The 25,232-nt window shown below is 40.3% G+C and overlaps 1 protein-coding gene across 6 annotated transcripts in view; it reads right to left on the bottom strand.

The window, feature by feature from the left end:
• Positions 1–900: 900 nt before the first annotated feature.
• The window catches only part of LYN (LYN proto-oncogene, Src family tyrosine kinase), a 49,599-nt gene continuing 25,267 nt past the window's right edge, over positions 901–25,232 (bottom strand). For all 6 annotated transcript variants that reach the window (XM_018910196.3, XM_018910207.3, XM_018910188.3 and 3 more), the window contains exons 8-13: positions 24,047–24,199; positions 18,019–18,201; positions 16,477–16,553; positions 9,499–9,652; positions 7,998–8,129; positions 901–2,538 (exon numbers count right to left, since the gene is read on the bottom strand). In XM_018910196.3, coding sequence (XP_018765741.1) covers positions 2,336–2,538; positions 7,998–8,129; positions 9,499–9,652; positions 16,477–16,553; positions 18,019–18,201; positions 24,047–24,199 — 902 coding nt within the window. In that variant the 3' untranslated portion in view covers positions 901–2,335. The remainder of the gene's footprint in view (positions 2,539–7,997; positions 8,130–9,498; positions 9,653–16,476; positions 16,554–18,018; positions 18,202–24,046; positions 24,200–25,232) is intronic.

The following is a 25,232-nucleotide window of genomic DNA, read 5'->3' as shown; positions in this document are numbered from 1 at the left end:
TAATCACTCTGACATCTATTTAACAAGGCTGTAGAGGTTGTACTTCAGGCATTGCTTTTCTCATGTTTTGAACTGTTTCTGTTAAATGCAGGGTTATCTGGTTTTAGTAGTTCTGAAGGCCTGTAATCCCTGTGAGGTAGGATTTCTAAAATATTTATCTACTCCCACATAAACTATTCCAGCTATTAAAAAATATTTTGGTGCAGTTACATGAGACGCTGAATGCTGATCTCTTGAATAAGAAAGCTGTTATGTACAAATTGGTTTAGGAAAAGCAATTAAAACAGAAGTTGAAAAAATCATCAGGACAGGCTAATACTGGAGAATGTCCATAATACCATTTCAAACTACCTAGTGCTACTCCTTGGCAGCCTGTCTAGCAACTTTATGTAACACTAACTATAACCTCCTACTCCCTGAGCCAACTGTTCTTTCCATGTTCCCTCTCACTTCCCAGAGCTCTTTGGTTGGCTACAGGAAATGGTTTGAAAGACAAAATTACTTTATCTAGAGCTTTTTTTTTTCTCTTTTTTTTTTTTTTTTTTAGTCTTAAAATAAAATGAAGCCTGTAGTGATCTACTGGCCAGTGCTGAACTGTTAATGTTTTCCCAAAAGTTGATAAAGCACGGTGTAGCTATTATGTTAAATGCTTTGGAGAAGCTGTTTTCAAGATAGCTGGGGGTTGGTTCTTCTCTTCTCTCCAGTACAATAAGAAACCACAAGAAGGATGCAAAAAATGGTGGGTTTGGTCCTTTTCAGTTTCTCAAAGATGTAAGGAAAGCTGAGTCCATTAATCCTGGTAGTGGTGATAATCGGAGATATTCCCCTGTTCCACATGAAGCTCCCATGGAATAGAACATCAGCCATTTCATTTATCTCAAATTACTACCATACTACTAGTTCAGATTAAGTGTTTATTAAAATTAAAAATCACCATACAATAGAAACTATTTACATATTTAACTGATAGTCTGTTTAAACTGCACAGTTTGACTGAAGGAAGCCCCTGGAAAAGAAAAGCCATGAATACTTCTGCTGCTGAGCTTCAACTGCAGGCACACTGAAGCTTTCTCAGAAAAGTTTTAAGCTTCTGCAAAGTACCATTTGCCTAAATAACTGGGCTGAAGGATGGGCAAAGATGTGTACTGGGTTTCACTTGTAAGAAGCAGTGTCACTTAGAAAAAGAAGTAATCTATGCTGTGCTGTGGTTACACTGCAAGAGCACTAGCTCATTGTTTGGGTAAGGAATTGGATGGAACAATTCAGTGTAAAGAGCACAGCAACTTGCCTTCACTTTAAGAATTAGATTTGTAATACTAAGCAATGAATGACAGTGTCACTGCAATATAACTTGGTATCTTACTGCATGTCTCCACAAATTGTTTTTGATAGTGCTAGAGCTAGTTTTAGCTTTTGAACAGATTTGAGGTTAGTTGATTAAAGCAGCAAAAATGTAAGGAATATTCTTTAATAACCACAGAGGATTAAAAATGAAGATTAAAATGTTTTTGCTGGTAACATTTTCAGTGACTGCAATGAAGGTTTTAACTTCCTTCAAAATCCTGTGCTTTTCCATGGACTTCAGATGATGACTTTGGCCTTGTGGGAAGCTGAAGCTTGAACACAGAGTGAGGTGTGCTGCCATGTCTGCAGTCATGTGTGTTCATCTTGCACTTCTGCATCTGATGCTTTAATAATGCTTTGAAAATTATTTTAAATTTAGGGTTTTACAGCAGAAAATCAGAACTTTTTCCAGTGTAAAGAATTACATACATAACTCTTCCTCAAAAGAGACCTTGACACTGTTTAGAAAGTCTTACAAGAGGTGACAGTACGCCTGAAACTACTGTGAAATAACAAGGATATAAAAATAAGTTCTGCAATATGCTGTATTTCAAAAAAGATGATTTAAGAATGTCACCATGTCTTAAATCTGTAAGTTCTCCTTTGTGACTTTTTGTTTTGAAAACAGCTGTTCATGCATCCTCTCAACCCTTTTATCAAGGTCTCCTAGTAACATATCCTAAGAAGGTCTTGTCAAACTGTACCAGGACATGATTGCTTTCCTTCCTTCTCCCTCCCCACGCCAAAAAGCCTGTTGGCTTTGGGGTGTTTCTACAGATGCAAAACACAGAGCCTTTAAGGAGAACTTGAAGCTTTAGAGGAACTGTTTTAACTAAATAAAAACATTATTTCTCTGCAGAATTATTCTTCAGCATTTCAGCTTCCACACTCAGTTAAGACATCTGAATGCATGAAGTAACTGGTTTGAGGAGTCTGTTCTAAAGACAGTCCGTGCCAATGATCTGTGGCAATAGAAAAAGTGTTCTTTGTTCTATGGCTGCTGTTGATACTGCCCTTCTGTGGCTGTGTAGAAATCATCAAGCACACTCTGTAGGTAATCAAAGGTTGGCCTCTCTTCTGCTTTGTCTTTCCAGCATGTCTTCATGATATCATAAAGCTCAGCTGGGCAGGTTTCCATGCGTGGCATTCGGTACCCACGCTGAAGAGCAACCATCACATCAGAATTGCTCATACCTTCATTAAAAAAACAAAGAAAGATTTCATTAAATTATCTCCATTCCTACAGAAATTATTTTTCCTCTTTTTTACTTCACTCTAAAGATCTTGATGCACTAGTATAATACCTTTGCTGCTTTTATTAAAGGTGGTTCCTAGCATGAGTTCAATAAACGAGGTTGAGGTGTGCACCAGCAATGAGGGGCTTGCTCTGAAAATCCTGGTGGGAACATTTTCATTTCTGCAGCTGAGCATCACAACCTCTTTAGTGCTATGTCTAACAAGACTGTGGGAAAAATCACAGTTATTGTCTCCAGAACCATCTCTGTTCCGTTCGTCTGACCAATCCTGTCCCCATTGATTCTGCTTCCTGTGCTGGTGTGTTTCCCGGCATAAGCCTGCCCTGGCACCAGCCTTCATCTCTAGCTGCAGAGCTACTTCTGTGCTTGCTGGAAACCCATCCATCCTGAGATGGAGCACAGCCCCCTGTTTGACCACACTGCAGTCAGCCTGCCCAAACCTTCAGGATTTCTTCTACATCTGCTTTTGTGGAGATGCTGCTGATTGCAAGATACTGGACAGTCATCATGAAATGAGTAATTGTAACAGGCAATTTCCCCTCTTGTCCCTACTCCTGTCATGCAAAGCCATCTTGCCAGCTATGCTGAGCCTTGCTTTTTTCCCTGCTATGGTTTTCTTCCAGAGGGTAAGAACTGTAAGTACCAGCAGTGCATCCTGCATCTCAGATGCCAGCTAATGTCACATGAGAGGGTCCTGCCCTAGAGTCCATCCTTCTCCCCCTTATTTAAGTTTCCTGTCACCCCTACCCCCTTTATCAAACCCATGAGAAACTGGTTCTCAGAACAATTTCAACACCTTCTCTCAGAAGGTCAGCTATGCTAGGGCACAGCTTTTGCTATTTTAGGCTCAACACTTCCTACCCAGAAACCTGCCTTTGGGCTTGTCCCTTCCTCTGCAAATCTAATCATCCCAGTGGCTGCACTGCTTTCTCTGGCACTGACTCTTTTCTGTACTCAGTGGCTGCTGTTTGTTCTGATGCTGGGCATGCAGGAAGCAGCTGTGCTTCAGCCTAGAGATTGATGCTCACCAGAGAAGGCTTTCCTTGTGACAAGGGTGTCCCAGACCTCAGCCACTCCTCAGGCTAAATGCTCCATGTGGTGCAGTTCTGCCCTAGACTGCAGCTCCTCCAGGTTCTCTCAGGCCATTCAGCCTCTGCTCAGGTCCATGCAGGAGTGTCCTGCACACACCAGCTCCCCTGAGGTGCAGGGAGAGCAGCTCTGCTCGGCTGACAGGAGGGAGGATGGCTCCTGCTCTGAGCAGGGCCAAGAGTGGAGATGCAGATGTGGTGCTCCCCTGAATCCCTGGTGCAGCTCTGCTGCTCCAGACTCTGCAGAGCTTTGCATCTATTATCTGACTGCTGTGGCTGTGGCTTGAGCCACCTGGCAGGTAAGGACACATTTGAATTACAACCAAATGACAACTTTATCCAGTATAACTACTTGGATTATTCAAGATGACCATAGTTCATATAGTTGACCTCAGCTCAAGCTTGTTGGCTTTAAGCTTTTCCAAAAATACCCTCAGCCATGTAATCTAAGTCTGGATCAAAGTGCTTACTTTGGGCACATCTTTTGTATTTTCAGTTCCTCTTTGGAAGGAGAAGGGAAGTTTTCCTGAACTAACACTGCCCATATGAAGAAAAGAAGTATTTCAAAGTAGGGGAAGGGCATGTTGTCACAGAATAAGGAATTACTGCTATATAGAGACAAATTAAATACAGGAAGAATCTCAATAAAGTATTTTATAGAGAACAGTGATTGGACTGCCTGAACCTCAAGAAATGGGATTGCATATAATATATGCAGTTAAACAGTTATTCCTACCCTACAAAATCTTAGTTAATCGTGCTGCTATATGAAGACTGCTGCTACTGGTCTTTTGTGCAGAATGGGGATGATTTTTTGGGTTTAAGTACTTCATAGGATTGTGCTTAGATCTGCTGTCTGCAGGAGTCATTGTTACATTGGGAATACTAAGGACAAATCCTGTGTTTTAGCTACCCTGCAGGAAAACTATCTGTTTAATATCCATTTGAGTTCAGAAGCAAAAAATGAAAACATTTTTATAGTAAATATGTCACGTACATACTCCCATGTGTTTGGGGTTTTATTTAAAACAAAAAGGGCTATCCACAGTCCAAACAGTATTCTCAAAATAGCTACTTGTTTAACTTTACCTTTTTAAAAATGCTTCAATTTTTTTTCTTTTAGTAGCTAAAGAATCACCTGTCTTACCATATCTACATCCTAATCAGTGACAGAAATATATCCCACGTACGTATTTGTCACACTTAGACCCTCTTGAATGCTAAAGTTTTGGTACATGTCTGTTAATTTATGCTGTGGTACCTGTTAGGTTTCACAAAGACATATTTCTTTATGTTAGGGCCTGGGAAATGATGTGAACAGAGTGGTATGGAGGAAGAACCCCACTGTAGAGAAAGGGTCACACCTTGTGAAGAGTAGCAGGCATAACTGGAATGCAGCTATGGATGCTGCCAGTACTGACATACTATGTAATCACCCAGAAATCAGGTTTGAACTACCAATTCAACTTTTGTGCCCAGAGAATCAGATCCTTGTTTTATATTTCGGAGGTGGTTCCTGAAACTCTAGTTCCACTAATGGCTTTGAGTTTTTCAGGAGGAGAAACAGCTGCTGGAATTTAAGAACAAAGATCACAAAAGCTCCAAATTTCTTGGCTAGAAATGCTTCCTACCAAGGTGAGCACAGGTATTAGCTACTTGCCAATTTCAATTCCAGCTGTTTCCTATGCAGCTCTGTGCTGAATACTCTGGTTGCTAGAGCTGGTTAATAATTGAAAATGATATTTTAAAGCATTCCCACTAGAAGTGAAAAATCAGTTTCCTGTTTCTGTCCAGTTGCTACTGGTTACAAGTTATCACCAGGTTACTATTGCCATGCTGGGGTAATTTGCCCAAATCTGTCACATCTCTTTGTGTAAAGTAGATTGGTCACCCACATACTTTGCTGTGATTCTGGTGCTCAGAATCAACTCCCAGTCTAACAGGCTATTTCAATTTATACTTCTATTTTAAATAGATGTATATCTCTCATCTATTTTCATGCAAGCAATACTTGCAAATACTAAAACAAAATACCTGCAATCTTCTAATATGCAGTCAAGAGCCTTCCATATGTAACTGCTGATTGACAAATGAATCCACAGTGCATGGAGTATTTATGGTGCTCACAAAAATGCTCCCACATTTAAAAAAGATATTGCCCAGACTTCCCCTAGAAGAGAGATTTTCCCACAGCAGTGCAGCAGTACCACGTCTGCTGTACAGATTGATTTTATTCTTAGAATAAAACCATGAAATGGCTTATGAAGATATAGAGAGAGCAGATTTAGCTGCAGAATTAAATAATGGATTGGGTTTTGCATTTTTGTAGTGCCGGTTTCCAGGTGACCTTGTAGGTTTGCTCAGAGAAGGACCATTTCCTAAGCAGAAATTCTTCAGAAATAACCTTGTGAGCCCAGCTCAGTGCAGGAGCTGTCTTTACACACAGGCAAGTGCTAATGGGGAAAAAAAGGTATCTTGACTGTGGGAGAAGCCATGCATTACTTGGCTGCACACATCTCCCTTCTGATCCTTCCTTGATCCTTCATCCATCCTCCCTAAACAGTGCTTCCATGAGCACTGTCTAATGTCACCGACATGTTTTATGAAAAATCCTTTACTTAGGATTTTTCTTCTCCTGAGAGCTGAGAGGCCTCAGGAACAAACTGTAAACAATTCTTATCTGCTGCTGTGGAATGCAATGGGGGGATGTCTGTGATTGGCCCCGTCAAACTGTTTCCAATTAAGAGCCTATCACAGATCACCTGTCCGGCCGTCTCGGGCTGGGAGGACACAGATTCTTTTCTATTCTTAGCATAGCCTTGTAGTGAAATCCTTCTCTTTATTCTTTTAGTATAGTTTTTATATCTTATATATCATATAATAATAAATCAAGCCTTCTGATGCATGGAGTCAACTTTGTCGTCTCTTCCCTCATCCTGAGACCCCTCTGAACGGGGTAACAGTCTAAGAAGAGCTTTGGGAGGACCTGCTGTGCGGTCAAGTATTTCACAGCCCTCACCTACAAAGTGACCAGAGCACATGGCTGTGCAAGCAGCCCTATCACCTCTTGAGGTTTGAAGGGGCTAGTCTTGAGCTTCAGTCTTTTCCTGGCCTAGAACTGTGCCATGAGAATGTCTGGTTTGGCTCTCCCTCTGTATGGAAAGTCAAAGTCACTGTGCTCTTCCATAGCAGTGTCAAGTTGGCTACCACCACCCCCTTCCCACTGCCCAAGTCTTGTGGGATTTCCCATCTCCTTGTGTCCAGAGTGTCCAGCCTACTGTCACTTCAGGGACTTGGGTCTGCCCCTTGACCATCTCTGGCAGTTCAGGATGCAGAATTCCAGCTGCTTATGAAGTTGAAAATGTTTTCACTGTTTAAACAGCAAGCACTGAAGCACGGGGAAAGCTTTGCTTGGATGAAATATCTGGTCTCCCTTTCCTGTCAGGATCCCAAGGTTCTTCTCAGAAGTTACTCTGCCCATGAGATGTGCAGTGCAGGTGAACATAGCTGTACTTTCTCCATTTGCCCAGCAGAGAAGGGAATTTAGGGCAATTTCCCATAACCTCAGTAAGCTTAAACAAATGCATGCTCTTGCCCAGAATTAATCAATCTTCTTTGCCTGACATGTAACAATTTTATGTACATAAAAAACCCCTTCATACAAGATGTCTCTGCATGCTGGAAACATTAATATATTTTTTAACAATGAAAAATGAAGCATGAAGCACATGGCCATCTCACAGCTACCCAGTGCAGCTGATGTGCACACCTCTGTGGACTTGTAGGGAGCAACAAACAGTAAACATTCCTGGTGGCACATCAACACTGCTTTAGGGTTTGCTTCCATATTTGTTTAGACTAGGCTAGCACTGACAAATCACTACAGCCTAATTCTTGTGAAAACACACTTTCTTAGTATCTCCACATGTTGTGTTAATAAAGTCCCCAGCAGCTTACAGAGCACTGTTAGAACTTGCAGAACTGCATCCTCACCATGGGACTGTGCTTCTGTCCACAAAACAGGGATGGCATAAACACAGGATCTGCATCTGCTGCAGTTGTAACACCTTTAGAACTTATAAGAATTACTATATATCCATGGTCCCAGTACTCTGTTTGCTAAAATTTACCCTGGAGAGGCATGTGCATTACACAGACAGTGACTAAGTTCTCAAAGCAGTAAGATTACCTGTAAGACATTTTTCCAATCATCAGTGTCACTACTGTCAGATGCCAGCTCTTTCCCTGAATATTTTCTTTGCCTTTTAGCACCAAAGTATAAATACAGAGTAAAACCACAGGCCCATACCTGGATAAGGAATCTTTCCATATGTAACAATTTCATACAGGAGAATCCCAAAAGACCACACATCAGATTTTATAGTGAAAGATCCATAGTTAATTGCCTCTGGTGCTGTCCATTTAATAGGGAATTTTGCACCTAAAAAAAAAGTTCAGTCTCAAATAGTCACTTTAATCCATTTCACATTCAGCCATAGATGCAAAAGCAGTAGTAAGATATACCTTAAAAAGTCATAACTTAAATTACTGTCTTTGTTATCTAACTAACAGATTCCAGAAACTGTCTTATAAAAGCAAACTCCTGACAATTAAATAAAACCATTCAGGCAGCCTTTGTTGGGAATACTACATTAATTCATTTGACAGTGAGGAGTAATACAAGCAGAGTCTCTCTAAGCCCATTTTAGCCTGCTCTAACATTCTGGCACAAAATACCAGGTGAGCTAGGAAACTTTTCTGATAGCAGAAAACACATCAAAGAAACTTGACATAAAAATTTATAAGCTGAGAAGTTAATTTAATCAATATACAAAGTCCAGAGCTAGCTAAAACCCACAGATATGGGTCTGTACCTCTGAAAACTGCTTAACCAGACCCTTCCTGCTGATCTATTGAATTACTACAGCTCAGTGTCTGCTGAATAGCTCATCTTCCTTTAATCTCAGCTCTAGTGTGTTGCTCTCTTTCTTCCTATTTTAGCTCTTCCCCTCTCACCTATGCTACCAGAGCACCCATCCAGACTGTGAAAACCTGAGGCAGTGCCTTTGAAAGGAGGAGGGCAAAGCCAGCCAACAAACTGCTCTGAAAAGCTACCCTTAAGCATGGAAGCAAAAATAAAAACTTCACTCCAACCAACAATGCACTTCTTGAAAGGATCCTTGACAACATTAGTGAAACACTCATGGCCAAACCCAGACATGCACCTTTCACAGCAGGTTTTCCCTCTGGCCAGTCCTGACCCTGTCACCTCCCATCCATGTGCTGAACAGGGACACGACCCAGCCTTCCAGAGTCCCTGCATTGCTGCTGAACATGCAAGTTAATGCTGCAGCTCCACAAACAGCTTCCAAAGGGAACCAGTTCTGCTAAACCTTTCCTTGTTACCAGCAACCACACCTGCTAGGGTTTCTTCCTTTGAAAGGAGGTCCATAAGGCACTTAAGGATGTTAAGAGAATATAAGATCCCAGTTTCTTGGCCTTTAATTCTGTGAGATGGAAGCTGAGACTATGCAATTACTTTGTTCAATTTAGGAAAAAATTGTGTGCAGTTAAATACTGTAGGTTGTCCTTGTCTTTCATATTTATTTAAAATAAATTAGTCAAAAAGCTTGGGCAGCACAGAAAGGTTATTTGTTTCCTTTAGTCATTTTAGAAGCTGTTGGCATGAGAATGCTGCCCCTAGGAAGCTGTTACAGCACTCCCTATCCTTGGTGACTATATTTCTGTTAGATACAGCCTCACTGCCTCCCAGAGGCAGAGGCTTTAAACACAAAAATAAAAATACATACCTTCCCTCGCTGTGTATTCATTGTCTTCAATCACTCTTGCTAGTCCAAAATCAGCAATTTTGCACATCAGTAGGTCTGAAACCAGAACATTTGCTGCTCTCAAATCTCGATGGATATAATTCTTTCTTTCTATGTATGCCATCCCTTCTGCAATCTGTAAGCAAAAGAACAACCATTTTCATACTTCAATACTATAGAGCTCCATTAGCTGGTCTGATCCTTCTTTCTTCAAAGGTATCAGCAAAGCCACATCTATTTATTCATTATTGGTGTCTTTGGAGAATTTTTTAGATAGAAGCCAGGAAAGGGGGGATTGCCATGGAAAACCTATGCACAGATCCAGTCCTGCAAAACTCTTGCTTACAGTAGCAGCTCTGAAAGAATTATTTGGGTGAATAACAGCTGGCAGGATTAGAGACGTATGGAAGACATTTCCTGAAACAGAATCTTGAATAAAATGTTCCTAAGATTTCTATTAAAATATCCTTTTTCCTACATTATTAACCAGTTTATTTTCCAAATACTAAGAAAAATAGAAGGAATTAATGACTTAGGATACAGGTGCTCTGATGAAGCAGGTACGAATAAAGCAACAGCGCAGAGAAGGTTAAAAGACCTAACAACTTTCTATCTATCCAGTAAAAGCCTGGAAAATTAGGAAGCAATTACTAAGATAGGGGAAACACCTTTATTTTCTTCTGCAACACTTACCTGTTCATACATAAGGAATTTTTGGCAACAGCCAGCTCTCAGATAGTATCGTAAGTAAATACAATCTGCATTTCAGCAGCCCAAATTGATTTCCAAACCAAATTGAAGAGGATTAATAACCTCAAAAATATGCAGAGGGGGTGATTTTTTTTCCAGGCTTTTTTTTTTTCCCCTGAGGAAGAACATTTTTGTTTTCAGGGAAAAAAAAAATGAGATAATAGTTTCTGAACTCAGAGTAGTTAAACTGATGTGTAGACTGTATCCTGTCCAAAAGTTTAAGCAGAGCTAAGAGAAAAAAGGAAACCATCAGTTTGGGAGCCATCAGTTTTTATCCTTCTTGTGAGTTTTTATCCTTCTTTTATCCTTCTATCTGGGACATTGCCAGTCAAGGTTCCACCTGTGCACAGGTGGGAGGTGGCACAGACCCCTCTTGGCCACATGATTTGGGGAGCCCCCACACCCTCAGATCTGCAGAGGAGCAGCAGTAAAGCAGTGAGGGTCCTTCAGCAGTGCCTGTCCCTGGCACCTGCACCCCAGGCTCTCTGCTCTCCCCCTGGGGAGCAGACAAGGCAGGGATCCCTCCCCAGCAGCAGAGGCGCTCCTTTCAGCTGGGCAGTAAAGCAGGCAGAGCAGCTGACCAAACTTGAAGAGGACAAGAACATCACTTCTGCTTATTCGTTTTTAAAAAGTCCCCAAGGGGTGCTGCCAAGGCACTCGCTGCCACCACTTACAACACAAAACTGCACAGTCTTTGTTCCCCTTTTTCGGTTTAAGCAATGGAAAAATAGAGCCACTTGCCCTCCCACTTCCTCCACTGCAAACCTCTTGTTACAGCCAGAGACATTCTTCAGAGAAGTGTGACACTGCCCTCGTACAGGGCAGGGGGGTTCTCACACTAAACCAAGAAGAAAACGCTGATGAAGAGAATGAGCCACACCTGCATTTCACATTTTCTAGAAGCAAGTCAAACATTTACTAATGAAGGAAGCAGCTGCTAGAGAGTAATTGCCACAGAGATTCTTATTAGGGGCTTACAGACATGACAGAAGAGCAGTATTTAATTTAGAGTCTGCTCTGCCTGTCTGCTCCCCAAGCCATTCCATGGGTTTGGGGAGGAAGCAGAGATGAACAGGAAGGTTTTGCTGTGAGACCGATGCTGAGTTTGGACTGGCCAGCATGGCAGATACACCCAAAATGTAGACAGGTCTGGTAATGCCACCAAAAATACATCAAACTCCACAGAGCAATCAGCTTCCCTCCTTCTTCCCTGCAGAGATACAACATTTGGGTGAACTGCTGGATAGGGAATGAAGAATCACTTCACAAAAGAAACATTTGTGATCGTGATATTTAGTTTCCAAGTCCAACAAAGAAAAGCCATTGGAAAGACAATTTTATTTCCTCTCATTTGTGCTAGACTCACTGAAAAATGCAGAAAATTCCAAAGTAGGAAAAAATTAACAGCAAGGAATTTTGAATCAGTGAAGGAGGGGAAACACAGTGACCAAACAACTGAATTTGCACATCTGGTCATGTTAAACCTTTGCCTATAGGAAAGGAAGGAAGGAAAAAAAAAAAAAAAAAAAAAAAAAAAAAAAAAGAGATTTTTTGATTGAGATGGTTGCCAGAACCCACGTGATAACTTCTAATGATTATTGTTGGGTTTTCATTGCCAAATGAAATGTTAATGCTAGAGAAATTCATATGAACAAAAGAAAATTAAAGCCTTCTCCCCTCTCTTTTAATGATCATTAGTACCTGTCAAGACTGCTCAGCTACATGTAACATCTATTTGGGAGCAGAATGGGAAAGCTAATTTGGGCTTCAGGAATATCTTTTGTGGCCTTTAAAAGAAAATTCTGCCTACACTGCTCAAGTGTTACTGCCAAGAAGGAAGTTGTTCCCAGTCACCTTTAATGAAGTACTGACACACACTTCTATAAATACCCAAATAAAATCCTTTCAAAAAAACCCCAAACAAATCTCTACATATTAGGAACTGTGCACCCAGGGTAAGAATGAAAGAAAAGTCCTCCAGGAGACTGTGGAGGTGTTATTGATCTGGACAGGGCTGTCTTTGGTCTGGGATCAACCTTTCAAAAGCTGTACCTTTCAATAATGTCCAGATGCATAATAAAATTAAATAAAAAATACTTCTTGATCACAGAGTTTTCAAAAAGACAGTTCATCTTCCTGGGACTCTGCATCTGTGAAGAGGGTGCAGACCCTTTGTATCTGGCCATTGAAAACTCTTGCATATCTTCAAATGATACATCAGTGTAACAACAATTTTCAGTTTGTAGCAGTGCTTATCCTAAAGGTGAAGTCAGGAAAGGCTGCAAAATCATATTCCTCTTGTCCCAGTCAAGCAGCTATGTAGTTAAAGCATAGGGAAATTCACAGGGAAAAGAAATTATTATAAAAGTAATGTATATAATTATGCACTGGGACATTAGAGTGTATCATTAAAATTCAAAGAAGCATGAAAAGGAATACACACTGGAAACATTACAATGCCAAATAAGACTTAAAATTAATTGTAATCTAGGGATGACTTTCTACTATGACTTTAAAAACGAGGGTAGAGAGGGTAACACTGCATTAAAAATCTCTATTAATTTTATTCTAAGTTTACCATTATTTCAATGGCACTGTAGCCTTGGAAGACAGAAAGAAGTTGCCAGTCAAGCTGTAGATCACAGAAGAATTAATGAAACTATCAGCACTGCATGAGTAAGAAGAAATGACTGTTTTTAGGACAAAGCTTTGACCCTTTCAAAAGTGATGAGTTTGTTTAGTAAAAACAGGCACAGTTTTCCTAAGGACAGCCACCACACATGTGCATCCCACACAGAAGGTAATGGATTTGCATAAGAAGCAGGAAGAGTTTGCACATACAAAAGGTTTGCTGAATTTGTGTCATGTGTTTTCAGCAGATCTCATCAAGCAGGAACAACTGTGAATTCAGGAAATGTGAAACAAAGAACTGGAGGCTCTTCTGGTAAATTGCCTCTGAGGCAAGACAGAAACCAGCTAGTAAAACTGAGACTTCCAGTCGCTTTAGGAACTGAAGGAGCCAGGCTGGTGCTGACTCCTACAGGAAATGCCACAGCTCTACTCTGTACTAAGGTAGATGGAATGTGCTTGAAGATATGCTTGCAAAACTCAGTTTCCCTTAAAACATTTTCATTTCAGAGACCTCTAACATTCATCTCCAATGGATAAAATTGTCTTTGCCAGGGCATAGCTAAATTCCCCCAGCCCCTATCCATATGCACTGATTAAAACACAAGAGATACCTTCAGCTCTGTCAGAGAGCAGGCTGCTTTAGAAACTGAGCTGGACCACCTTCCCAGCAAGCATTTTCTTGCCATCTTTTCCACAAACCTGATTTCATTAATCATGACCATTAGTACAGAAAGTAAACCACCCAAGTCCAGAACCCACAGCTGTAAGTTGGGGTAGGCACTAGATGTAAGTGTAGCCCAGTAACAGCTCTCTCTCCAAAATGTCCATCAGCAGGTGAGTTCACCTAACTAGACAGCTAAGTCAGTACAGCAGAGCAGCAGTGTATTTCATCAGCTGCTTGAAAAAATGCCTACTTTCAAAATGTTGTTTGTTTCACCTAGAGGAGCAGCCCTGATTTTGCAAAGTCAGAATGTTTCACCTCTTGCAAACACATTGTTTTCAAGACTCTTCAAGGCCAAGGTGTAATGAGCTCAGGAGCACTAAACAGCAGCAAATGCAATGCAAAAAACATCCCACAGTGCTCTTGACTTGGAAAATCAGCTTCAGCTGGGGTTTCCTGTACAACTGCCTTCTTTACCCAGCTAATGGTCACAGAGACCACATCCTCCTCTCCCCTTCTACCATTCCCAGTCCCTCCTGTGTCTTGTAAAATCACAGATGGATGAGGGAAAAAAAATACCTAATGCTTAGCTACCATTTCCTTCATTTTCAGTGTTCCTGAGGAGCCTGGATAAAGCAAAGTGCTTTGCCAGAATGGTATGATCAGAGAGTAATGAAGAGCTCAAGTGTGTGTCCACCAAGGGAAAAAAAAAGCCTGATCTTATCTAAGAACAAGAACCTTCACCTCTTCACCACAAGCTTCCCTCCATGTTAATTTTAAACTCTCCTGAAACATGCCTCTCCAAATTTCTTTCCCCTTTGCTCTGCAGAGAGGTTAACATCACTTCTGTAAAGATAAATTAGTGTTCCATGGGTACAAACCAGAGTCACGCCAAAAAACTACACACATCCTGTGTTCCCCTTTACACACAGCCTACACTCAGGAAAAGTGTGATCCACAGGTTACCTTAGCAGAGGTCTGAAAAGATTTTTGTCCATCTTTTGCCCTAAAGACCTATCAATTAATTCATACTGACACAGAGAGAGAAACCTTGGTGGAACGTCTGTGTTGGTGAGAAGGAAACCTCTGGCCTGGAACCACACACATGCAGCCTGCAAGTCTGTTCCTCACACTCCTGTTATCACACAGGGGCATTAAGGGCTCTTTACAAATGTGCTCAAAAACCCTACAAATTCTTTCCACAAGAAAAATTCCAGTATCTCTGACATTCCTGAACATCCCTTTGGGATGACTGCAAGCCAGTCTCAGGAATTTCTCTTGATGGTCTACATCCCATATGACAAGAGGGACTTCTCATGTCACCTGAGCAGCACAAGGTCCTGGCCTCTGGGGCCCAGTGCAGGAACTGGCTGTGAGGGGTTGCTGTCAGCTCAGGGTGACAAGTGGAAGTGACCTTCAAAGCTCTGAGAATGACAATCTCTGACCCTTGTTATCTTGAAGTGATTTACCCAAGTAAATCACCCAGTGTACACAGAGCTGCTCTTTAGCTCATTACCCTTTCCAAGCCTTACATTTCTGAAAACACAGCATTAATTTAAAATGAACACAACGTCCCTAACTCCAGTTATAAGGTCTGCTGTGAAACCACATGAGCTTTTCTCTCCACATCTCAGGTCTGCTTTCACATCAGCACTCCCAGATATTCTTTTCTCTCTTGAATTTTACACATTATTTTCAAAGCTACCTTTTTTCTGCCCACTGTCACTCATTTCTTCAGACCATGACCTGGGATCCTGCAGGTTTTCCACATCTACAAAGCTTTTATCCCGCTAAAAATAAATTCTCAAGGACAAATTTCCCGAAGAGTTCAGAAAATTTAAAGAGCCTATAGCCACACTAAACCAATAACTATAGGAAAAATAGCTCTTCCATTGAGTCTATGCGAAACAAAAACCTATATTTGATATATTGAACATATACATAACAATAGGTGATATATAATATACTATAGAATACAATAGTTCCAGTTGGAAAGGACCTTCAGTGATCATCTAGTCCAACTGCTTTACCACTTCAGGCCACTTTAACCAGAAATTAAAGCATATATTAAGGACATTGACAAAATGACTTTTAAAATATGACTGATTTGGGGCATTGATCACCTCTCTAGGAAGCCTCTTCCTGTGTTTGACGACTTTTTTAATAATGAAATACTTCCTAATATCTAATCCTATAATTATTTGTATAGCAATAATTACATTAAAAATTCATATAATATTGTGAATTTTTGGTATAAATTCCTAATGCTTTATTATACCTATTACTGTTTTCCCATCTTTCCTCATGAGTTATAACAAGTTAACATATTGGGGTACAGCAATCTGTAAACTCTAATGCATATTGAAAAAAACCCCAAAAAAGGTTGGTTAACAATAACCTACTAGAAATGCCATCTTTACCTACTACTAACATGAAGTACAACCTGCAAAAGCAGAATTATTATTTCACAATAATTTACCTAAGAATTTGAAACCAAGAAAAGCACACTGAGGTTAAGAGGACTTTGGCCAGTTAACCTAACTTAAGAAGTAAAAAATGACATATTCAATAATTCTGAAAGGATTTGCTGAGCAAAACTCACAAACTTGTCCTTACATTTTCAATTTGTAGCTGCTCAAATTGAAAGCAGCCTTTTCACCAAGGAAGGCAGCTGGGTACTGCTGCCATCTGAACAGGTCACCAGCAGCATCTAAGAGTTAAGCTTAACCACATATTCCCTTTGAAAACTCTTCTGTCTGCTTCCTCCTTTCAATTAACTGTATTTACTCAAAATTGCCCAGTAAACTGCACTTTTGTAATGCAAAAATCCTTAGGATAAAATGGCCTAGTATGAGCTTCAGACTCTAAGAGAAGTAACCTCAAAAAAAAACCTTTGAGCACATTTTTTTAAGTTTTACCTGAGCAGAGAAGTCAATTAGCTTTGGAAGCAACAATTTACTTCCTTCATCACTCTTCAGAAAATCCAGCAAACTTCCTGTTAAAACAGAGAAAGATTAGATCAGTGCATCTTATTACAAAAATAAATGTCACATTGGTTCCCCAATTTTCTGGAAAACAAAACTGATGCAGTGAAGTATTTTGATGTTTTTTCAGGTTGACTATAGCAAGACAGTCTCTTTGCATGATTTAATGGCAGGAACACCCAAACCAGCATGTCAGACATTCAAGTTTTGCTATTTCCCTGGCTGTAGAAAACTCCCACGAGACCATACCTCAGTTCAATGGGGCTGAGTTTGATCAGCATCCTACTCTGGACCATCAGCAAAGCTGTCTAGGAGAATCTCATACATCAATCCTTTCCAAGTCATACAGACTAAGTGCCTCAACATTTGTTCATTAAATTACCAGCAAAACTGCTTGAAAACATAACAGAACAAGAAAAACTACTATCCAAGATAATCTGAGAAGGAAACTTTGCATATTTTGTGTAGTAATGCTCTATAGAGTCCTTTCCTCATAGTGCAGCCACCCCTGCAGGACCATTCCTCACTCACCTTACTACACACACCTTTATCCACTCAAGTCCCACACAGGGCAGTTCCTAAGGTTTGTTTTAATTGCCTTGCTATGATTCAGAAACAAAAGTTAGGTATGGAGTGCAAAGGAACCAGAGCTATTCTGGGGGTTATCCTCAGATTCAGAAACAATAGAAAATGCTGCATTTAAGAAAACTGTAGAAATGGTTTATCTCACAAATGCAGTCATGAGTCATAAAATTAAAGCCTCAGCCCATCTTAAGGATAGGTGCTCCTTCCCTTTATATTTGAACACTCAAAAATAACTCTATCATTCCTTTCTTTACAGAGAAGGGGAACTAGTTTAGGAGAAGCAGAAGAGCTCACTAAACTACTGCTTGCAGATTGTCGTGGTTTAACCCAGGCCCCAGGCAGCCACTCCCTCACTTCCCACCAGTGGGACCAGGGAGAGAATCAGAAGGGTAAAAGGTAGAGAACTCATGGGCTGAGATAAAGACAGATTAATAGGAAGAAGAAAAGCAAAAGCTGTGCACACCAGCAAAGCCAAACAAGGAATTGATTCAGTGCTTCCCAAGGGCAGGCAGGTATTCAGCCATTTCCAGGAGAGCAGGGCCCCACACATGGAATGGTTACTCTGGAAAACAAACACTGTCCCTCTTTCCTCCTTCTTCCTCCACTTTCTGTACTGAACATGATGCCATAAGGTCTGGGATATCCCTTTGGTCAGCTGGGGTCACCTGTCCTGGCTGTGTCTCCTCCCACCCTCCTATGCAGCCCCAGCCCCCTCCCCAGTGTGGCAGCACAAAAAGCAGGAAAGGCCCTGGCTCTGTGCAAGCCCTGCTCAGTGATAACAAAAACATCTCTGTGTTATCAGCTCTGTGTTCAGCACAAATCCAACACCAAGGTCTACCTTGGTCCTCTAGCTCAGCCCAAATCAGCATGCAGATCCCATGTTTTTCTCACCTTTTGCCATGAACTCTGTTATTATATAAATAGGCTCTTCTTTGGTCACTACAGCATAAAGCCTAACGAGCTTATCGTGCTGAAGTGTTTTCATGAGGTTGGCTTCCTCCAGGAAGGCTTGCACAGACATTGTTCCAGGCTTCAGGGTCTTCACAGCCACTTTGGTACTGTTGTGATAATAACCTACAAGGAGGGAACACCATCAGTGCACTGAAGTCACTCTGCAGCCCACGGTGTCCCGGTGTCCCGACCAGCAGGAATTTGTAAAGCAGGTGAGGCTGGATTCCAGGAATAGCTAAGAGCCTGAAAACAAGTGCCAGATGTAGCACAAATATTTATGCTAGAATTCCTTTTTATTTTGCAACTTTTACAGCACTGCAGAGAAAAATGATCCATTCCCTATTTTTAGAAATCAGTTATCTGAAAAAAAATAAAGCCACCAAATGATCTTATTTCATACCAAGTTTCCATTCACAAGCAGCCTCTGAAACACTTGGTCAAGGCACATTTCAATGAATGTCCACTTAAATTGCCTCAAAACAACAGAGTCCAAGGGCTGGCTGGAAATTTCTGAAGTATCTTAAATCCCATGATTGCACTTATTTCATACATGCCAGTCTCAAGCTCACAATCCTTCCTGTAACCCTCAGTGCTCAAAATGGAGCATTACAGGAAAGGGCAGCTAAATGGTTCTCGTGACCAACAAGGACACAATGCCAGGACTGCAATCCTGCACTGCTCAGCACAAGATTTAAAATGTGATAACTTCTTATCACACAGCCCGTGCCAGGAGTGGAGGAGACTGTGGCTGTGGCTCATTTCTCAGTTTAGCAAACCTTAGAACGTAACATTCTAGTTATATAAAAAGCAACCATCAGTAAAGAGAAAAGCAGTGAATTATTTTCAGATTACAACAATAAACAAATGTCAAAGTAGCATTAAAAATACAGAGTAGCAAGCACTGATCCTAAAGTTTATCTTTACCCTAAAGCTCATCTTGCAAAGTCATATAATTTGAAAAATGAAGAAATAGAAGAGAGAGAAATAGGGATATAAATGCAACTTTTATCCCTCACCATACCCATTGCAACATTGTAGAAATATTTCTCAGAAGAGGGAAAACCTTCATGACTCAACAAAACAGCCTCATTTCCTTATTCAGCAACAATCCAGATCATTGCCATGATGGATACACCTCTAAACTGGAACCCAACATTTCCTTATGCTCTTTATTATCCAACAAAAGAAATCAGTGGCAAAGCAAGGACCTAGCTTCCAGATCTTAAGTGATTGCTCTGAGCACTGTATCTTTTTTGAAGAAGGATCATCACCTGAGAAAATCCACTATGCCACAATCACAAAATATTCACCTGCATGATTATTAAATCTATTTTTCCAAACATGGTCAGGTCAAAACATACCAAAGACATTTCTCTAAGTTACCTAATAGTAAGAAATTACAGTTACAGGTCAAATCCACTGTTAAAGCCCAGGTATATAATTTACAACTATCAGAAAAACAGAAAATAAATATATTTCTCTCTAAGAAGCAGAAAGACTATTTATATCATTTCTACTATTCCATTCCATGCCCTAAAACAGAGCATGAGCTTCACTCTCAATTTGTTGAATTCTCTACTGAACACACTAATTAATACAACTGTTTCAGTGAAGTAATTATGACCAACTCACTTAACATTAACTATGCAACAGTATTTTACATTCACTAAAGATATCCATCAAGCTCAGGTCTTTTGTTTTAAAAAAGGTAGTTTGCTTTACTACACATCCCTGTGATACTGAGGTTTTCTTCTGTAAAGAAGTCTACCTTCACCCTCTGGTGGGATTGTACATAAGAAATAGCTGGTGAGAGCACTAGAAATACCTGATCTTGGATTTCTCTCTTGTTCATTTATTTCATCATGGATTGGGAGTGATGGGACACCAAAACAAGATGGCCATGAGCTCTGTGAGCACACTCTGATACTTATAACAACTGCAGAAGAAAACACACTTCCAAAGCACACATTACTTATACTCTCATTCAGAGCTTATTGAATAAGAGAATGTTTCACACCTGAGATGCAAGCAAGATGTGACTCATTAATAAACTACACTATAATCACTGCATTTGCCTTGTTAACTTTCCTCTTAGACCTGCTTGAGAATTCTCTTCATGGATTATTAATACCACAGAGCATCATGATTCACATCATATCAGTTCTCACTAGGAACAAAAATGCATAAAACATAGACCCTGCTCTGGTTTTTCACATCACTAAAGCAGCTGCCCAGATGCACTGAACTCTGTAGTCTAAAAAGCTTTCATACCATGGCAGAAGTCAGTCTCTTGGCAGTCTTAGCTACTGTTAAAAATCAAATGTGGAGCAAGCAATAGCATGAAAGTCTGAGGATCGTGTGATGATGTCTCACACAACGAGCCATGTTCTTCTCTAGCTGTTAGAATTGAATTCTCAAAAAAATTAAGTGTTTCAGGTATTTATTTTGCAGTTGATTACTATTATTTAGACAGGGTAGTGTCATGCATAGCCAGGCTGTTCCCAGATTCTTGCATGGGCTTAATCAAGCCAAGGTGTGATATCAACTTGTAATTGACAAGTGAGGTTGAGCCTTCCATTTCTGAACAGGACTGAAGGTGCAGAGCTTTGTGAACAAGCCTCTAATATGCAGCTTTCTCCTTCCTCTGCTTTTCCAGTAATTCCCTGCAGGGTACACTGGGAACAACTTGCTGGAGCTATGGAGATGTGACACTGCTAGAAGGCAGATAATGGCTGGAGCAGTTACTGTCAGGGGGGTACTGGGAAAGAGTCTGAGGAACAGCAGCTTCTCTGCATCCAACTGCACGACAGCACTTCACTCCTTCACCTCCTACAGCCATCACTCAGCTGAATAGAATAGTGCAGCAGCAGCAGCTCCATCTCTCACTCATCTCAACACAGCCCATTAAATGTGAAGGCAGAAAGCTCAGGCTGCACAACTGATGACCAAAATGCACATATAAACACTAACTTGGTAGCCTAAACCCAGAAAATCTCTATAAAATGCATAAAATTGCACTTGTATTGATAGAAAAAAAAATGGAAAACTGATAGCAACTTTTCTCTGTGTAATAGTAACTCTTCAGAGCTGGAGGAAATTCACCTGCCCGTTCCATAAAACAGATTTTCTGCACAGGTCATACAAGAACACAGCCAAGTGCTGGGGGCATATGGAGGCTTGCTTTTTGTTCCTAGGATTTTCTTACTCTTTCCATAACATAAGTCAATTTCCTCCAAACTGTTCAAGAGAAAGATGTCCTCTATAACTACTTTCTGATGGATGCTCAGAAAGTAGTTATAGAGATACTAAAAAGAAAAGACCATAAAAGCTATAATTGCATATCTTCACATTGCAGAATCAGCATTACCTCTATACTCCCATATCCCTCAGAAACACAGAGGGGACCTGTGAAAAGCATCTGTCTGCCACACCCCCAGGGTGGCTCGAGCTGGCTGTCCAGGAATTGTGTCCAGGTGTCTCCAAGAATGGAGACACCCCAACCTCTCTGTGCAGCCTGTGCCTGTGCCTGGCCACTGAGACAGTGAGTGCTTGGAAGGAACCTCCTGAGTTTCAGTGTGTGCTCCTTGCCCCTGGCCCTGTCACTGGGCACCACTGAGAAGAGCCTGGCTCCCTCCACTTTGCATACCTCCTTCAGTGATTTACATACACTGAAAGATCCCCCTATGCCTTCCCTCAAAAGAGAGGTGCTCCAGTCCCCCCATCATCTTTGTGGCTCTTTGTGGGATTTTGCCCAGTAGCTCTACCTCTTTCTTTACTCAAAAGCACAATTCCTCTGAGTGGGACACTGTTCCCTCTGAAAGCACAATTCTAAGTATCCTTTATCAAGAAGAAATTTATTTACTAACAAAACCATGGAACTATATTTCTGATTCATACAATGGCTGAAAAATAATTTTGTTCTCTGTGAGGAGGCAGTGTAAGAACCAGCTCTCAAATAAGGAGAGCACAGCAAGCAGCTTATTGCTCAGTACCTCTACATAACTCCCTGGGTGACCATTACAATACACAGTGTTTGCTGACACCCTGCACCACACAGCTGACCTGAGATGCTTTTCCATCTGGAACTTCCTTGGTTCTAAGATTAACCATGCTCCTGATTTGAGAGGATCTGTGCCATGCAAATCATCTTCTTTCACTTCAGAAAGAAAGCAAAGAAGAGGAAATGCAGCGATTGCTTTCACAGTACATTAGTTTTTCTCACAGTGCAGCAATTCAGACATAGGGCTCAGGCCCAGTTTAGATGTTAAAATAATGACAAAAACAAGAGGAAGCATCTTGAAGCAGAAACACCCTTTTAAAGTTTTATTATTTTCTGTGTCTATGTGCAGAAGTAGTCACTTCCCAAAATGATCTGCATTTTCAAGCAGGTGATTAGCTCCTACCACCAAGTCTTCCACAGTGTTTCAGTGCAAGTTAAACATTTGTTGCCCTGGTTTATTAGGCAGAAATAACTGCACAATGGTTGGCACTTGTCCTGACTAGTATCTAAACTGTCATTCATGTATATCATAGTTAGAAGGTTCCTCAAGCTTCCTCTTGTGAAGGCAGATAAAAGACTGAATTTGGCTATGTTACATCAGAGATGTGCTGCTTGCACTTTTTACGTGATTTATACCAAAACATTGCACCTAAGACTCAGTCAGAGCTCTCTGACTGACACTGTAGTTGAGTGTGTTTAATCTTCCACTCACACAGCACCAGTCTGTGCTTTGCTTTTCTAAATGAGAGCATTTCTTCAAAGCAGTGACATTCCTGTCAGACTCCCATGGATTACCAGAGACCCCTTCACAGCTCTTCTAGCCAGCTTTGGGACACACTTTTAAGTTTCTCAGAAATGCTCTGCCCACAGAACCTTAGGTCTTGAAATTAATAATGATCATCATCACCATAATCTGATCTTTTATTATAACTATAACAAATTTATTCCTACTTAAACATAACGTCCCAAAAAACAGTTTTGGGGAAAGGCTAAGAATGACTTGGCCTGAAAAAAACATCTTAATGAAGACTTTGGGAGAAAGATACAGTTTACCCCAAATAAGATGCTAACTGGCAAAAAGTGTGTAAGCAATGAACAGTACACAGAACGTGCAATGAGGAAGCCAAAAGAATAATCTGATGTCAGAAAAGGCAGCATTTCAAAAGCAAGATGATTAAACCATTTTCACAGAATGTGACATTAGGCATAGCCCCTTGCCAAGGAAGTCACTAAGGCTGAGGAAATACTGCTTGTAAGCCAGCAAAGCAGGTTATTCAGGCTATAATAATTAATGCTATCATTTTCTGCTGGGCACATATTAATGTTTACAACCTGTAAGTCTTATGACAGTTTTATTATTGCCTGATGAGTCAAGGTATGGGCTGTTCAACCTCTAGTCTTCTTACTGCATAAATCACCTACTTTCTGAGCAGCACCCTGGCAGACAACACTCTTGGGTTAAGTCTGTTCCCTTCTTCTCCCAGTATGGCAGTACCATGCACCACATTGCAGGAGGCACCTTCTTCACAAATGGACCATGATACCTCTACCCACAGTTCACTAAAAGACATTGTTTCTTTCTATTTCATGTTCCTTAACACTTTCTGATTTGAAACAAAGTTCTGTGAGGCTCATGGGTTTTGAGATTCAGGAGCCACATCTTACTATAATCTTGTATTTCTGCCTCAAAACATAACAAAAAACTCTATTGTCCTTGACCTTCTAAATTACAGTGCTTATTCACTATTTTTTCCCTTTAAAAGACACTGAAAGGATTTGTTCCACTTCCTTGTCAGGTATCTATCCTCTTTTACAAGCCCTCCCTCCTCACAAGAAGGTATATTCTGAGCCTGATTTTGCTGTTTTACAAGCATACAGGATCAGGTTCATGTCCACTGTGTTTTCTGAATGACTCTGAAATGACACTTCCTTCAGAGTTAAATACTCATTCCAAAAGAATAAACTTACCCATCCAGACTTCTCCAAACTGACCAGCTCCAAGTTTCTTCACTAATTTAATCGATTCCCGTGGAATTTCCCATGCATCTTTATCCCATGGTTTTTGAGGTTTGGGACTAATACATGCTTTTTCCAACTTTCTGCATAAGCCATCTGATTGCCCTGGTTTTCAAATGAAAAACAAAGTACAAAATTACACTCCTGTGCCACATGACTTGAGACAAACATTGCTTAATTGCACCAGCCAGCCCACAATAATGTTCAAAATAACCAGATGCTGTGATGAAAATGTAGCCTTTCTGGTGCTTTCACAGAGTTTAAGTGCCTCTGATCTGAAATTCTGCATTCAGAGGCAAATTTAATAAAAAAGTATCACATGCATCTGGTTACTGTCAGATTATTAAGGGGTCTTAGTACAATTTTCACCAAGTAAATACAATATCAGATCTTATTCCTGATACTATGTTGATTAAGATGTACAATGGAGTCAGGTTTGGGATCTGTATTTTGAGTTTGTCATTAAATTTACTTGCAACACATTTTCAGACAGATGTGCATGCAAGCATAAGTAGGTCAACATTATTTTTTCTCAAGACACTGACCAGCTATAACTTTTATATGAATGTTGAATAATTCTCAGGTTTTCCAGCTGTGCTGAACAGCTAGCACACATATCCAACTAATCAGAAAAATTTCATGGCCAAGTACTCAGAATGGCTTTGAAAAATTACTATGTGATTTTATGTCCTACATTTTATTGTCCTGTCTTTATTTCAAGGTACAAGATTAAAAAATCTGTATTTTGGAGCTATGCAGCAGGAGGTTATGTAGAATGAGAAGTCAGTTTTGCAGCTAAAACATAGATAGACTTGTCCCTTCCTCTAGCCACCTTTTCTTTTTTTAAATAAATTTATACATTCTATGTGGGTGCAATTTTATTTCTTTGAAGTATATAGAATATTTCTTTATTTAAAAACCGATAATTAAAAAAACCACATTTACAGGAAAAATAAAACTAATTTCACACTCAACACTAGGTACAAGACAACATTCACAAGTCTATATGCATTTCTGCTAATTATGAGTAAAAATTTACTCTCAAATAAAATTTCATTTACAATGTAGGCAATTCTTACTATAGCTTCACATCACCCTAAGTTTGATGAATTGTGTTATAAAGCTAGTCTTCATTTCC

This window comes from Serinus canaria, chromosome 2 (genome assembly GCF_022539315.1).
Source record: "Serinus canaria isolate serCan28SL12 chromosome 2, serCan2020, whole genome shotgun sequence".
In the NCBI taxonomy this organism is placed as follows: Eukaryota; Metazoa; Chordata; class Aves; order Passeriformes; family Fringillidae; genus Serinus; species Serinus canaria.
This window is presented reverse-complemented; position numbering and strand designations above follow the sequence as displayed.